The sequence below is a fragment of the Lonchura striata genome, chromosome 4 (assembly GCF_046129695.1).
Source record: "Lonchura striata isolate bLonStr1 chromosome 4, bLonStr1.mat, whole genome shotgun sequence".
Classification (NCBI taxonomy): Eukaryota; Metazoa; Chordata; class Aves; order Passeriformes; family Estrildidae; genus Lonchura; species Lonchura striata.
The window spans coordinates 44,123,831-44,139,709 of NC_134606.1; the positions used below are offsets into that span (position 1 = coordinate 44,123,831).

General features: G+C 45.7%; 1 protein-coding gene across 1 annotated transcript; it reads left to right on the top strand.

Annotated features, from left to right (window-relative positions):
• The first annotated feature begins 4,439 nt into the window (after nt 1–4,439).
• SPINK2 (serine peptidase inhibitor Kazal type 2) lies at nt 4,440–9,591 on the top strand. The gene is made up of 4 exons (XM_021532650.2): nt 4,440–4,515; nt 4,942–4,979; nt 5,516–5,625; nt 9,425–9,591. The coding sequence occupies exons 1-4, from the start codon at nt 4,464–4,466 to the stop codon at nt 9,468–9,470; spliced, it is 246 nt and encodes an 81-aa protein (XP_021388325.2). The 5' UTR covers nt 4,440–4,463; the 3' UTR covers nt 9,471–9,591.
• The last annotated feature ends 6,288 nt before the right edge of the window (nt 9,592–15,879 follow it).

Consider the following 15,879-nt stretch of genomic DNA (forward strand, 5'->3'; position numbering starts at 1 on the left):
CTGACAGCATGAGCAGGTCTGGGAATGCCCGGGTACCTCCTGCAGCCCCTTCCCCACTGTCCCACAGCACATGCAGCAGTCCTGTCCCAAAGCACTGCCCACAGGTCAGCAATGCTGCTTAGGGCACAGAACACTGCAGCACCTGCAGCCACCCCCTTCAGTGAACACCCCCACATTACACATGGATGGGAAGCAGCCATGGAAACAAAGTGGGCAGCTGGCCAGCCAGTAAATTAATTTCAAAGATAGGCAGGTGATAGATGGGATTCATGTGGGAAACAGGAGAGGATAAATTGCCCATCTGTGACTGATACAGCAGAGAACAGCACATGATGGAGCAAAATGAATGGGCACAGAGGGTTGAAGGATGGAAGGACTGAGTGGAGTGTAAATAATTGAATCCCTGAGGCCTGGATCCTGTCTTTGGGACTACGTGGGATTGCAAACGTAGGAGCACAACTGAAGGGAATGATTCATGGGCTGTGTGTGACAGATAGGACCCCCAGAGCAATCTCTCAGTGGTGTGGAGGTGGGAATGCCACTTGACAGGATGTTGAGGGAGCATATGAATGAGGAGCTTCCTCCACATCTTTCTATGAACCTTTGAACCCCGACTCTATGGAAACAGCCTGGAGGAGTCTACCAAAATTAGAGGTGATGCCATAGCTCAGCACTGAGGACCTGGTCAGGGAGGCAGCCTGTCGACTGGAACCAATTCCCTACACATAACAAACCCAGATTACACCAAAAGCCTATTGGTCTGCTCAGTGCTGCTGACTTCTTCCCTGCAGGAATCTTTGCCAGGGAGACTAAAATGTTAGAAAAATCAGCTCTTCCCCTTCTGTCCACCTCTGCCCTGCTGCTGGGCAGGTTCAAGTTGGCAGAATCAAATGGTAAACAAGTGCCAAACCATTTCTAGGGTATTTCAGTCTCGCAGGAGGCAGGAGCCTGCCAGTGCCTCAGGAAAGAGGCTTTCAGCAGTGCCACTGTGTTGAAAAGCAGCTCAGAGCATTCTTGATTGTCCTGTGTTATGTTGCTTGGTTTTGGCCCTGCAATTACCCAGGAAAGACAAGCTCCTGTACTTATGGCAGGAGGCCCACATGTACATGGCACAAGTGCAGCCAGGACATGCCCAAGCACTGTGCCCAAGCACCTGTGCCCTTCCAGACCGCCTGCAGCAGCGCAGGTCCATCAGCTGCACTGTCCTGCTGCTACAGCGGGTTTAACATCCTCCCCCAAACAACTGGGCACTGTCAGAGGACATTAATTGTAGGTTATGTGTGACCACAGCCACTGCTGTCCAAGAGGCCATCAACAATGGCCAAGAGAAAACAGGAGCAAATGCACATCCAGGCTTCCTGTATGTCATCTTCCTGCCTGCAGGAACCTGTTCAAGTGGGAATTTTCATGCTTTTAAGGTCACCTATGCTTTCTTACCTTGCAACTCTATTTTTTTCTTTTTGGTTTCTTCCAAGTCTAAACCTTTAGCATTCACCACAACATGTGGCAAAGAGGATATTTCATGCCACACTGCTGAATCCTAGAGGTAGCAGAAAATCCAGTTCCTTAGTCCCAGTCCTCCTGGTACTTGGACTTCTTCCGGTATCTGTTTTAAGCAGGTGAGGTGATAGATAGCTCTTTTTTTTTTTTGAGATTGTGAACTAATTTTATACTGAGATCTGCTGTCTCATAGCTCATTTCCAACCTGCCATGCCACCTAAACCCTGGGAAGGGTGCAGAAAGGGACCTTTGGGTCTCTACCCCCCTGACACTTGCAACAGGAATGCTGGCAATAGTAGATCAATAAAATTATAATCTTGTCTAGCTGAGTCCTGAAAATTACCAAATAAGAAGATATCAAAGGCCACAAGTCTTCAGTATTCAACACATTTTCTTTCCAAGAAACACCAAGAGTATGGGGAAAGTTCAGATTTTCACAAATAGACTCCAATAGACAAATAGACTTAAAAATGAGCAGCAGGTACATCTCAGAAAGACCTGGCTAGCACTCACTGGAGCAGCAGCAAGGCCATGGAGCACCAGAAGAGTTTGACTGAAGTTCAAATAAATTCTAGCTTCCAAGCACAGAGGGTTATTTCAGTAAGCATAAGGCAGAAACAGACCTTCTCTGTAGGGATGTAACTTCTAATTATGCATTGTTCCCTGCAGCCTATATGCATTATTATCTTCCATGTTTGTTAATCAGCTACCTGATTTTAACAAGAAGTTAACTTCTAGGAGATATGCAAATAATTCTGCAAATTTCCTTTCCAATGACTCAGCATGCATATCAGAAATGTGTTAACAGAATACAAAAGCTATTAAGAAGCTCTCTGCATAATTATCCTCTTCCTTGCCTCCAGTTCTTAATAATTTATGAAAGAAAATTAGTATCTTGTAATACTCAATCTTGCCAGAAGAAAAATTTTATAAGTTATCTTTACTTCTGTTTAAAATCTCATTTCTACAATTTTCCCTTCTCTAAAGACTTGTTTCTAAGATTTTACTTAAATAAGGCAAAATTAAATACTCTCAGTAGAAAAATGTAAGTAAGTGAAACAAAATGCTTTCAGAATTGAGGACAGCAGCACTAGTTTCAAATATGATTGCCACATCGTGAGTCAATAGATCACAATTATTTTACTTTTCCTATTTCATGCAAGATAGAACACATGGATGCGACTGAGTTCATATTACTGTCACAGAAAGGCAGCTGAAGTGATGTTTACCCAAATGGTCCCATTCATGCCATTTATTTGGGATCAAGTGCTACACATTGATGATCATGCAATTGACATAAATATGTTGGAAAATACATCAGTGTAGAGAACATTTTTTAGGGGTTAGCTATTCTCTTAGGAGACCTGATGACAGTACACACCCACTTAGTGTTTGTTATGCAGGGGTTGTTCAGGAGAAAGAAAGGCGGTCTGGGCTACCAACAGGTGGAACACTGAACTTTTACTTGATGCTCATTGTTTCGGCTTTTTTTCTGAGTAAGAGCTTAGAATTTAACTGTTCAGAGGAACTTGCAAGATTCATAACCTAAGAGATAACTTCTACCCTTGGTTTTGCTTTTTTTACCTTCCCTGTGGTTCTGCTTTCTTCACCTTCAGCTGGCACCTCTCCCTTTGAAAAATCACACCTTCAAGAAACAAGGAAACCCACCCCAGCATAACTCTCTAGTATTTAAGCCCTTACAATCCTTCCCCCCATGATGGCAAATCCAGCACTCATCCCACCAATAACAAGGTAACAGAAAGACACCCTCATCTCAAATGGCTTAACAGGCAAGGCTGGGGCAGAAAGTTGGGAAAGCTAGGGAAGGAGATCACACAGAGAGAAATAACCCTCTACATGCTTCACCAGCCGCAAAATGTTCTGATTAGGCATCTTGCTTAAAACAGCCAAGCCAGAGGCCTTTGCATGAAACATGCCTTGTGTTGTGTAATAATCACAAAGGTGTGCACAGAATGAAAATCTGAAACTGCAGTCAATTTGCAGAGGTTACCCCAAGGAATAAGAACATATTAAGCAGATAATAAAATAACCTCCCTATGATGCCATGTAGGTGGGGCACACTGTCAGAAATAAAAAATCCATACTTGAAAGGACTCAGGGGTTGACACACAGACAGGAAATGTGTGTGTGATGCCTGTGTATGTCCACCTGTATGGGACACATCAAAACACTTGACAGGTCTAACCCCAGCTCATACACAGAAGCACAGGCCATTTTACAAGAAGTTCATACCCTAGACTTTGGGAAACTGCATAAAAATATTTGGAGAGCCAGACCCTGTGCAAAGCCAACCTCTGGGCCCTGCAAAGCTAACCAGTCTTATCAATAACCGACATATGAGATACTCTTTGGAAAGCCATGCTGCCAAGACACCCAGCCATAATAGGACTGTGTGCCAAGGCTCTCCAGCCCCCTGTGTTCTCACGCCTTTGGAAGCAGGCAGGCTGCTTTACTGCTGGGACAGTTTTTCTGTTCCTTCTGTCAGCAGCACACTCACAGCTCAGCAGAAGCCATCTCATGTCACTTTATGATGAGATGGGGCTCCTGACCTTAAAAGCCTCACGGCACTGTGCGCGTATTTCCAACCTCCCTGCACTGCCCAAGAAACTGTGCCTTCAAAGCACAACCCTGACGAGCTGAAGCCAAGGAGGGATCGCTGAAATCCCACCCGGCACCCCTTCTATTAACTGCGCTGCCCACTTGCACAGCTCTACGGGGAAGTTTTCCACCCCCGTGAGCGTGGATGGGAAGAGGGAGGTTCCCGCAGCGCTCAGCCTCGTGTCCCCGCCGTGGCACCCCAGCCGCGAGCATCCCCCGCGCCGCCGCGCACGCCGCCCGGTACCGGCGCCGCCCCGCGCCCCCCGTTGGCCCCCGCGCCGCCGCGGCCGTTGCGCCCGAGCCGCCGCCGCCGCCGCCGCCGCCGCCGCCGCTCAGTTGGCGACATGGCCCGGCCGCCGGCGCCCCTGCTGCTGCTGCTGCCCGTCCTCCTCGCCGGTACCGCGCGCACCGCGCCGGGACACCGGCGGTCGGGGAGGGGAGCCGGTGCCGGTGCCGGGGAAGTGGGAGACGGGCTGGTACCGTGCCCCGGCCAGTCCCGTCCCAGGGAAGGGGAAAGCTGAAGCGGTGCCGTGCCGCGGCTGGCGCAGCGGCGCGGCGGCGGAATCTAAGCCGGGGGTGGGCAGCAGCCGTCCGGAGGGAGGGCGGGGAACCGGCAGGGGATGGTGCCGGACGCAGCTGCTCGGGGCCGGGACAGCGGCTAAACAAGGGTGCCGGGGTCGGACAGCGGCTGGTCAGGGTGTCCCAGGAACGGACAGACTGGCCAGGGGTGCGGAGGCGGTCGGTGACAGGCAGGGCTGGTCCCGCGGAGCTCGGGGCATCCGTGCGGAACCCGGCGCCGTTAACGCCGCTCGCTCTCCACAGGGTTCCTCTGGTGTCCCGGAGCCATGGCCAGCTACCCGGTGAGTGCTGCCCGCCCCGTCCTCGGAGGGACGGCCCCGCTGCCCTCCCTGCCTCCAGCCTGGCCTCCCGCTGCCCCCGGGCCCTTCCCCAGAGCCGCGGGCCCCAGGCCGGGGCTCTGCGCCGGCCCTGGCTCCGGAGCCCCGGCGCTGAGCGGGGCTCTCTCCCCCAGCGGAGGCGCCCGGGAGGCTGCTGGCTCCGCAGCACCGAGCCCCGGCGATGCCCATCTCTACCATCTCCGTCTGCACTGCCCTTCACGGGGACTCGCTGTCCGTGTGTCCCGCTGATGCTCAGCGGTCGGGAGGGCTGCGCTGTGGGGCACACATATGTCCTGACCACAGCTAAGCCGTGTCAGGCAGTAGGAGCCAAGCCTCAAGTGATAAAATCGAGGGCATGAAAGATAATGTGGCACTTTAAAATGCTGTGCCAACTGCTGTTGGACACCTTTTTTCTGTGCACGCCAGGATTCTTCAGAAGCTAAACAGAAACCTCTTTCAAATGGTGTAACTTTGGTTTCTTTTGTACCTGTCTTTCCTAGCCCAACTGCGAGAAGTATGGGAACCATATGTGTCCAAGGGACTACCATCCAGTTTGTGGCACTGATGGAGAGACCTACGGAAACGAGTGTGTGCTCTGCCTTGCTAACAGGTAGTCAGTTCTGTCCTTCCCTTCCCTATATGCAAGCAGAAAATTCACCCTGACATTCCAGATAACTGATAGATAATTTAGTGGTTTTGGATCATTTGCACTGCTGCACTGCAGTTTCAGCAGCGTCCTCTCAGCTGTGAATCTCTTGCAACAGATTTTATCGTGGTACCTGTAAATGGTTTAGATTTAATTCAGTCAGCTGGATGTACCGAATATATGTATTAGCAAATACTAAGCAGGAGTATCTTAGAGGAGGTTGCCTGTCATGTTCATACAATGCCATACTATCAATAAATATAATGCCAGACCCTTCCACACTTTCCATCAGAAAGCATGAAAGATGCCACCCAAAATGCAGCTTCACATACAATATATTTATGTTCAAGATCCAATCTCCTGTACTTCTTTTCACAAAGAAGAGTAAGAATGCCAAATGTTAGGAGTAAATATTATTTTGCTGACAAGCTGTCTAAAAATCAAGCAAAAGACTGCCTGATATTTGAGAGAGGGTATTTTATTCTTTAATAATTTAATATTTTTTAAAACAAATTGAAAACACAGAGAATCCATATCTAATGAGCATTATTACTCCCCATTACAATTGACTGGAAACCTCTCAGTACAAACTGAGAGGAGCTGCTGTGAATAGAAATTTGGTGGTGGTAAAAGGCAACGTATATTAATGAAATAAAAGATCTTCTGTTTCCAGCAGAAGGTAAAAGTGAGAGTAGCAAAATAACAGAAACAAAGCTGCAAACAGATAGTTCTCAAAAAAGGGAAGGCTGAAATGAGTTTCTGACTTTGGGGCAGAGGAAAGATTAATTCTGACCAAACAATCTACAAAATTCAAATAACCAAGATAAAAGAAACATAGGCCAAAATAAGGAAAGTGACAAAGGTATCAAAGAACACTTAAGGTAATGTTGTAAAGAAAGTGCTGAAGTGTGTCATGCATATCTGCAGAATTTGGTAGCACTTTCACCAGAGCACACCACAAGTGACAAATTGCAAAGTGACAAATTGCAAAGAGAATTGGTAAACCTACAGTTTAGGAATAAAAAGAAAAGTAATCAAAATTCATACATGGTAGGATCTGTTAAAAGGGAAGAAAAGAGGTTCTGGCATGTTATGTATATAAGCCTACCCATCTTTCCTGCCTCGAGTGATGTTGGAATAAGTTATTAAGTGATTGGCTTTGTACATAGCCAGAGGTAAAGAGGAATGTAAGCAAAACAGATACAGATTTGTCAGAAATAATCTGCTCAAATCCATGAGATTTAGTTTTTTGGCACAATAACTGGCCAAACAGAGTAGGAGGAAATAGAAGTATTGGTGCATGACATTAGTAAGGCAGTTTACATTATCTCCACTTGACATTCACATAAGCAGACAAATAGTTATTCAGCTGAAATTGTTAAAGGATGAAGTCACAGAAGTTTGAAATGCTGTGGTTCAAAAGCAGTGATCAGCATTTTACATTTTAAAGAGCTATTATGTTTTATATAATAAAAATTGCAAAATGGCATGGATATGGTGATCTATGCAGCATATTATAAAAATTCCCAGGGATATGGAGAAATGGAGTGACATCAGTATAGTAAAAGACAAAAAGAAGTGCTGAGTATTGCCATAGAGAGTGCAAATACATATTGTGGAGATACAGGCAGAAGTTCATCTCATGACCTAAACAGTATCTTTGGTCCTTTCAGAACAGAAGGATGGGCTTTGAGATCCAGACTTTCTAGGATTTCTAGGATGCTTCATTTTTTTTAGGCATGATCCCTCAGTTCCAGATGGATGCATGGCAGATTCCTGAACACAGCATTGCACACAGAACAAAGGGTTCTCCAGTGAAATCTGCTCCTTATTTCAACTCCTTAAGTAATTAGTGATGAGGCTTACATCTTTCTAGTATAAGATGTAAAGTACATGTTTTGTGTGATACATGGGATTAAATCCAATTATACATACAAGATAGAATTTTGTCTTAACCATCTTTTTTTGCTTTCTTCTTACATGCTCAGAAACATGTATTTTGGTCTGAAGGGACACAGGGTGGTCAGATATTCTCCTGATCATTTTTCTTTTATAGTTCAGTAGTTGCCATATTTGGGGGCCTTCTAGTTCAGCCTGGAATTGTTGTTCTAAAGTGTTTGACCTGGCATGAACACAACACGGATAAACATTTTGCTTTATTGGAGGAATTTCAGCTTTCAGTCCAGTCATATGCAATAATCATTCCACTCCAAGGAATCTAAGGTACAGTCTGTCACACTTCTTAGGACGACAGAACAAAGACATTTTTCACCCTATTTAGCAGACTGAATGACTAGTTGCTGAAATAGTGTAATGTGGTGATATAGAAACAGATATAGGGACACATCCAGTACTAAATTACAAAACAGTCACTTCTCAGTTAACTTGGAGTGAATCTAAATTGCTATCTTGCAGGTTTGTTCTAGCCCATACTTAACTCCATGAAGGGACTTCCTGGGGAGAGTTGTGCTTCCTTATGGCCAAGACAGTGCTGTCCATGGGCTCTTCTAGACATGAGGGGCTGTGTGGGCACCTGAGGAGCCCTGTGTGAACTGAGTGCTGCAGAAGGGGTTGCTGCAGTTGATCCATGATAACATGAGATACCTGGAGCAAAGGTGCAGCACAAAGGTGCCCTCCCCATGCTGTCTCTGAAGAGAAGTCCCTTTATTGTAAGACCAAAGTTGGTTTTCCTCTTTACTTCTTTTTCCTTTTCAAGTTTAAATTTAATCTATTCTTAAGTGTGTGTTCAAATGCAAATCCCAGGTCTCTTCCACACTCAGCATCCAGTAGCAATGACAACATCTGATCTTAGTTTAAACCTAATCCAACAGTAACACATGCTCTTTGGAAATAGATGCAGCAGCTTGAGGTGTCCCTGCAGGGTTTAGTAAGGACTAAGTAAGGGCTGTCTTTCAGCCAGAACCACTCCTTACATCCCTATTGGTGTTTTACATTCCCTGGCCTTGATTTGGCCTTTCATATTCCTGATCTGCTGCACTACCTTCTGGTTAAAAGATCCATGATAAAATTATTACTATTACTAACTAGTACAGTTTAACCCTGCTTTTGGGTAAACATAAGTCTCTTGAATTTCATTAAGAGTAAGGTAACGAACTGATGATCTAGGACAATTTGCATTATAGTACTTTCTTTTGTCTGCAGTTGCCTGGTAAATTGAGATTTGTAAATGGAACACCCCAAAATACTGTATATAGGACTTGCAAAAAAACCAAACCAGTGTTCCTAATCTAAAGGGTACTTGGCTAAGATTTTCTTAAGGAAGATTCCAGCATTCAGAAAAGCACACATTCAAAATTTAGTGAAGCCTCAAATGCCAAGGTGCATCAAGACACACACCCTTCCCACTGAATTTCCATGTGAAAGGGGGAAATATTGCAAGCATTAGAATGGGTTCACTCCTCAGAGACTGCAAAGTTTAACTTGTATTAGTACTTTGTAATGAACATGTTAGTCCTCATGGTGTGATTTGTCATGTGATGTGACAATTCTCAGGTTTGCAGATGGCTTTATCAGGTTTTTATAGGTAACAAAGCCTGTGGTAAGTTACTCACTCTGTGTATGTGATTCATAAATTTTTTACATCATGGTTACTTTGTGATGATGCTTTCAGTAAGTGATGCAATTAATGCATCATTGCATTTAATTGAACACATAGAAAGAAACAAGAGAGTCCACTTTTTAAAATGTGCCTGTAAAATTCAAGTAGTGTTCCTCTTCTAAAATATTTTTCTTCTGTTTGCAGGGAAGAACATACACATGTACAAATTCTCCAAAAGGGACATTGCTGATGTGACAGATGGCCACTTTTCAAGAAAATAAGAGGGTCACAGACAACCCAAATGGAAACATTGCTTTAACTGTACCTTCTGTGTAGCCTGTCTTAATAAACAAATTTGCATATTTAAAGTATGTTTACTGTATTAAAACCAGTGGTTGTAAACATACCCATAGTACAGTTATAACCTGAACCCTGATTTATTTTCTGACTAAAGATGGATCATAAGAAGAGGATGTCCTCACTCTATAGCAGAAGATCAGCTGTCCAGAGAAGGGATTGAGTGGGTACCGAGTGCCATTCCCACAGTCCCTCCTGGGATCAGGGAGGCCCCAGCATCTCTGTCAGAGGCAGTGCTCTTGGGCTCTGGGCTGTTCTGAGCCCACAGGTGCTGCTGCCCCTGGAGGGGTTTCCTGTGGCAGCTACCAAACTGGTGATGGCAACCTGACACGTGCCAAGCCTCTGCCCTGGCTCCCTGCCTGCAGGTCCTGCTGGTGGGCAGTGACCTGGGCACCCCCTGCTCTTGCTGCAAGTAAGGGTTGTTTTGGAATGCTGGAGGCGTGGGCAGGGGACTGCCCCCCCAGGTCCCTGTCCCCTCTGGGGCCGTGAGGTCACCAGCCTGACTGGCACCCAAGAACCACTTCCTATGGCAAACATCAAAGCAAAGCTGGAAAGCTCAAGGCTGCTGTGACAGGGTGCACTCCAGAATGGCTCTGGTGGCCCTTCCCACAGGAAGGGTGTGCAGGAACTGGGGTTTGGTCCTTTCCTTGTACTTGTCATGGATATGGGCACATATCTTAGATTTGTTCTTTCTGTTTCACTGAGCAGATGGAAACATGCTGATGGAAATTAACTGTGTTTGGGTTGTCCTACAGTGCTTGGTAATACACAGGTGGCTTTTACCTTTGATCTCAGCCAAGCAGCACCTGCTCTACCCCTGGCCCCAGACCATGGCTTTGTCAGAAGTGCAGGCAGAGATGTACAGCACATTTCATGCCTGAGGAACATTCTCAGGTCAGTGACTTTGGGTTTGAAAAACAATAATGTTTACGCCTTACAGTACCTTTGAAGGGTCAAAATTATCCATACCTTTCAGCACATGCCTGCTTTCATTTTCTTTGAGCAAAGATTAATCACTGGAGGGCTGGAAGCAAAAAAAAAAAAAAACAAAACAAAAAAACCCTCAGACAGTAGTGTAACCCAGTTATATGTTTATGAAGCTTTATAGCTGAAAAAGATGGTGAACTTCAATAAAATGGGTTTAAAGTTAAAACTGTAAATTACATTTAGGACCATGTTGCAAGCATTATCCAAACACTTATTGAACTCAGACAGTCTTGGTGCTCCCCAGGGAACATGTTTTGGTGCCTAACTGCCCTTTTCCTAACATCCACCCTAAACCTCCCCTGGCACAACTTCACAACATAACTTATAATAATATTAACAGAATAATAGCAGATTCACAGCACATTTCATATGACACTGTAGGTGTCATAGGGGGATGTTGCTGTAATCTTTAGACATCAACAACCTTATGGCAAACATTCCTGTTAGCCCATGACATGTGTGAAATGCTGACAAGGAGTAATGCCAGCTGAATGGCAGACTGTGAATCAAGAAAGGATCTCTTTTCTGTCTGAGCTCAGGTGGTTGAACAATATTTTGATTGATTAGGATTTTATGATATTTTCTAGCTTCACAAGGTCAGCACAGCCCTGATCTCACTGGGAGGAGAATGTGCAGCCATCCATATAGATCAAAGGAAGGTCAGAAGATGTCTTACTGCCTTTTGCTAATGAAATGTGGAGATGAATGGCTTTTTATCTCTGGATGAGTTGCAAAACCAGCTTTTTATTTAACTGATTAAATTCCCAACTCTCCCTCCTTTTTCATTTTAATTTAAAAATTTTAAAGTGGAATTTTAATTTCTTTTAAATTTGCCCAGGAAAAATGCTTTTAAAAGTTCCCTGAACTCCATGTACTGTCACCCAGCAGGCACAGTGTGTGTGTTGTCTGGCACAGCTGGGCTCCAGCTCCCAGCTTAGCAGGGGGCAGTTTGGAAGTGCTCAGCCCCTTGCTTCAGGCACCCTTTGGAGGGTATGCAGGCTTTCTCCTCCAGAGGTGTAACTGCTCAGTAACACTGGTATCTAGAGGAAAAGAGAATTCTCTCCTGGGTGGCACAGAACCATGAGCAAGAGCAGAGGGAAAAGCCATGTCTGAATCCTGTGGGAGACAGTGTAGTACAAAGAGCTTGGATTTGTGGATTTCCAGCTTGCTCTCTAGGCGGCAGCATTTGTTTTCTTTTAAAGCTCAGCTCATTTTGTGTTCTCAGTAGGGGGTGTAGGAAAGGCTTTTTATTCATCATTATCGTTCGAATGCATAAACCTTCTGTTAGGAGCTGTTTGTTTTCAACTGTATTATATTATTAGTGTCAGTGATAAACGGTCAATTTCATTTACTTGGCAAAGTTAATTTGCTTTTTCCTGATCATTGAATCCAAGTGTATTTTTGGAGGAGACTCCATGGCACACAATTTGATAGAAACGTTATTCAGATGACTCACAGATGAAGCTGTGGCATTCATTGCTATGTGTAGGATTGCACTGGCTTCTATCTTAGCTTTGTGATTTTCGAGCTGGTCACGTAGCAACTGCTTCATTTTCTAAACTCTAAACATCTATAGAAGCAGAGTAGGTTTCTGGGGAATTCTTAGCTAGATAACCTCAGAGAAAAACCCCAACTATTCTCTGTGAAAGTGCCTCATCTTTACACTGAGTAAAAACTAACCCCTTTTAAGAGCTTCTTCAGTCAGCTGGTGAGAAATTATGCAAGAATCTGGTACATGTTTAATTTTACCTTTTATTTTATTTTTACCTTAATTTTACCTTTTTTTTTTAATCTGGCACCTTCAATTTTACCTTTTAAGCAATTCTGAATATTTCTTCCTGACATTAGAAGTTGACCTAAAACTGCTCTTATATAAGCTAGTCTATTCCAGCTTCCTCAGTGAAAAATCCTACTGTGAAGCACTCTGGAGCAGAGAATAGGGCTGGGACTGAGGTCTTTAGCTTGTCAAGTAATATCTGGTGTCACTGTAGATATTTTGGGATAGTGTAGCAAGCCCCAAACTGCTGCGCTGGAAGAGCCTGGGTTTTCTGGAAGTCCTTTCTTATTTGCCAGTCCCCTTCAAATATTTTGGATATCCAGCAATTTGCAGATGTCTGTAAATGGAGACGTGAAGTGAACCCTCTCTTAATTTGAAGAGCATCTGGCAAAGAGGAGTGGCTTCTGTAGGAGGCTTTGGGGCTGTTGTACAGTAGCTATCTCCATGCACACTCTCACCTTCTGGCAAGCTTTGGGAAGCTCCAAGTAGCTTGCTTCTCTCTGAATTTCTAAAAATCAGCTTTGCATTTACATGGGATTCATAGCTTTTCTTTCCCCAAAGTGTTCCTAGGCCTATGGTAGAGGATATAAACACAGCTGGGTGCACAAAGCTGTAGTGAAATGTGAGGTTGTGAATGAGAGGTCACATCAATGATGAAGTTTATCTGCTAAGAATCATAGAACGATGTAGGTTGGAAAAGACCTTTAAGATCCTCAACTGTAAACCTAACATGCCAAGTCCCACTAAGCTGTGTTACCAACTGTAAATCCTGGCAATCAAGCAAAATGCAAATTGTGCCCCTGGTGCTTTCTCTGACTATCAACTTGCTCTCTGCCCAGAGGATGCACTCAACCCCCTTGGCCAGATCATTAATAAAGACATTAAACAGGACTGGCCCTGGGGAACCCCACTAGTGGCCATCCACCAGCTGGATGCATCTCCACTCACAAACACTCTCTGGGTTGTGCCACAGATAGTTTTTTACATGGCAAGCGGTGCACCCATCCATGCCATGATCAGCCAGTTTCTCCAGGGGAATTTAGGGATCTGCAACCATAACCAACGTTTGGAACTTGACTATCTATTGAGAACTAAATTGTATTCATGTCAGAATCAAATAGAACAAGGCAATAAGCAAGTCATCTCCATGGATCAGCCAAAATAAGACTTCTTAAAATGGGCAAAAGGGTCTGCAAACTAGGACCACCTGTTGCTATGTGACTAAGCCCAAAAAGAGCAAAAACCTGCAACTTCTTACACTCCTACACAGAGAAAGAAGGATATACTTTTTAAAAGTCATCAGAAGAGGAAAAGGAGTTTTTTTAACTCTGAAAAGAAAACTGTTTGGGCTCATGAGGAGGAAAAAAATTGCTGTCCCCTGACAAGCATTGCATTTAGACTTTGCCATGCACCAGGATCTTGAATAGATGCGAAAAATTTTGTTAAATACCAACAAAAATTTACTTCCCATGAGGAATACCAGAACAGGAACATTTAGAGGTTTTAGGAACAACATTCCTGAAATGTTCACAATTCTGCTGCTCACCATCCTAAGCCCCCTGATCTAGAGGGCCCTGCTTGGAGCAGGAGGTTGGACTAGAGATTGGAGAGGTCATTTCCACCTCACTTATTCTGCAGTTTCCAATAGCACAGGCCGGTGCATTTGCAACCAGCACCTGTGCTGCCCAAAGTCGGGTGTTATCAGAACTACCAGAACCACCCCAACAGGTCTGACTACTTATGAGAAAGCACCTCAGTTATCTGGAGTGCTGTGTGTAGGTGCACAGCAGGAAAATGCCTCTGAGCCTTCTGCCTAACTTCCCATCTCTTGCATTCAATTTCCTTGGGTGAAAGCACCATGAAATGTTTAGGGTCAACAGTCTGCCATTGGGGAGTGATAAGGGTACTTTATTCAGAACAGATAAAATACTTTCAGAGCCTCCAGGTCTTCAGAAATGACAGGACTGAAAAACGTCTGGCAGAGACCAGCAGGCTGTGAGAAGATACACACCAGGTGTCTCCTGTGTGTCCCTACTCCCAGGTCACCAACATTTCCAGTGCAACAGCAGGCTGGGCACAGAGAGCAGAGCTGGTCCCTGCTGTATTTTATTTTCCCCGTGGCTCATATTTGCCATGGTTGGGCACACAAGTCAGCAAACCCATTTCTATGCACAGAACATGTGAATGCGTAGCGGAGGTTAGAATTAGTATCTTGCTAAAAGAATTTAATCTATTCTTTTATAATAGCTGGTAAGTGAAGTGCATTTCAAGGGAAGAGGCTCTGGAAACCCCTGACAGTGTTCCAGTGTTCCCTTGCCATGCACACAGGCCTGTGCTGGACAGCAGGAGGCACAACTCTCCAGTGGGCTCCCTGAGCTCAGCCCTGCTGTGCCTACCCCACAGAGCAGGGCTTTCTGCAGGCAGGCCAGAGACCTACAGGAGACATGGCCCTGCATAAAGCCCTCCCTGGAAATGATCTTACTAGCCAGGACTAGGCCTAGGATGAGAAACAGCCTTTGAAGAAGGGAGGAAAGCCCACCCAGAGAAGGCAGGCAGGCTGGCTGTATGTAGCACCAGCCAGCCAAGAGATGGGCACATAGACACTTGGAGCAATATAAGAGCAATCTCATGCCAGTGCCAGAAACCTTCCTTCTGCTTCAAACAGCCTCAGATTGGCAGTGAGCCTCCAGAACCTGCCCTCGCCACTGATGGGAACTGGCCCCCAGCCTTGAGTGTCCCCCAGACCACGTCCCTGCATCAGGACAAGGTTAAAAGACATGCTGTGACAGGAGTGTGACTTCCCTAAGCAGTGGTGCAGGTATGGCTTAGTTAGCTCAGGTTTCTGGGGCTGTTTGTGCTTGTTTGAGCCTGCTGGGCTCTCCCATGGGTTGAGGACTCTCCAGCTGCTTGCCTGTGCAGCACTGCACCCTGCTCCCATACTCCTTCCCTGGAAAGCACCCCCATCCAGCCCAAGCACCATACCCTGACAGACATGGCAAGGGCACCCTCCTCCTCCCTGCAGCCTCTCTGCCAGGCACACTAGACACGAACAACCCTCTGACAGTGGAGTGCCAGACCCCCCAGAGCTGGAGCAGGGGGAGATTCCAGGAGCAGGGAGTGTCCCACTGAGGGTGACCCCTCCCTGGAGTGATGAGGCTGTCAGAACGATGAGGAAGGCATCTGTGAGGAAGACTCCTGTGCTCACTCAGCTGTCCCCATGGCTGGCTGTGTAGAGAAGACAATGGGCAGCTAGCAGCCTTTGTCAGTGCCAGCTTCCCAGGAGCCTTCTTTAGCAACTAGGTTGTTAAAGGGAACAAAAATTTTAAAGTTAATTGCTTAGGACCCTTGAAGCCACTCCCTGACACCCAGCAGGTGGAGCAGAGTCTCCATTAGGTTCCTTCCCTGTTCATTGTCACTCTGCGAGTCATTCTAGTTGTCTGCCAGCGTCACAGGGCACCACAGGTGCCACAGGGGCTGTGGTGTGTGTCACACAGAGATGACCCATCCTGCTCACCTCCTGTGGCAATGCCCAGCAGCT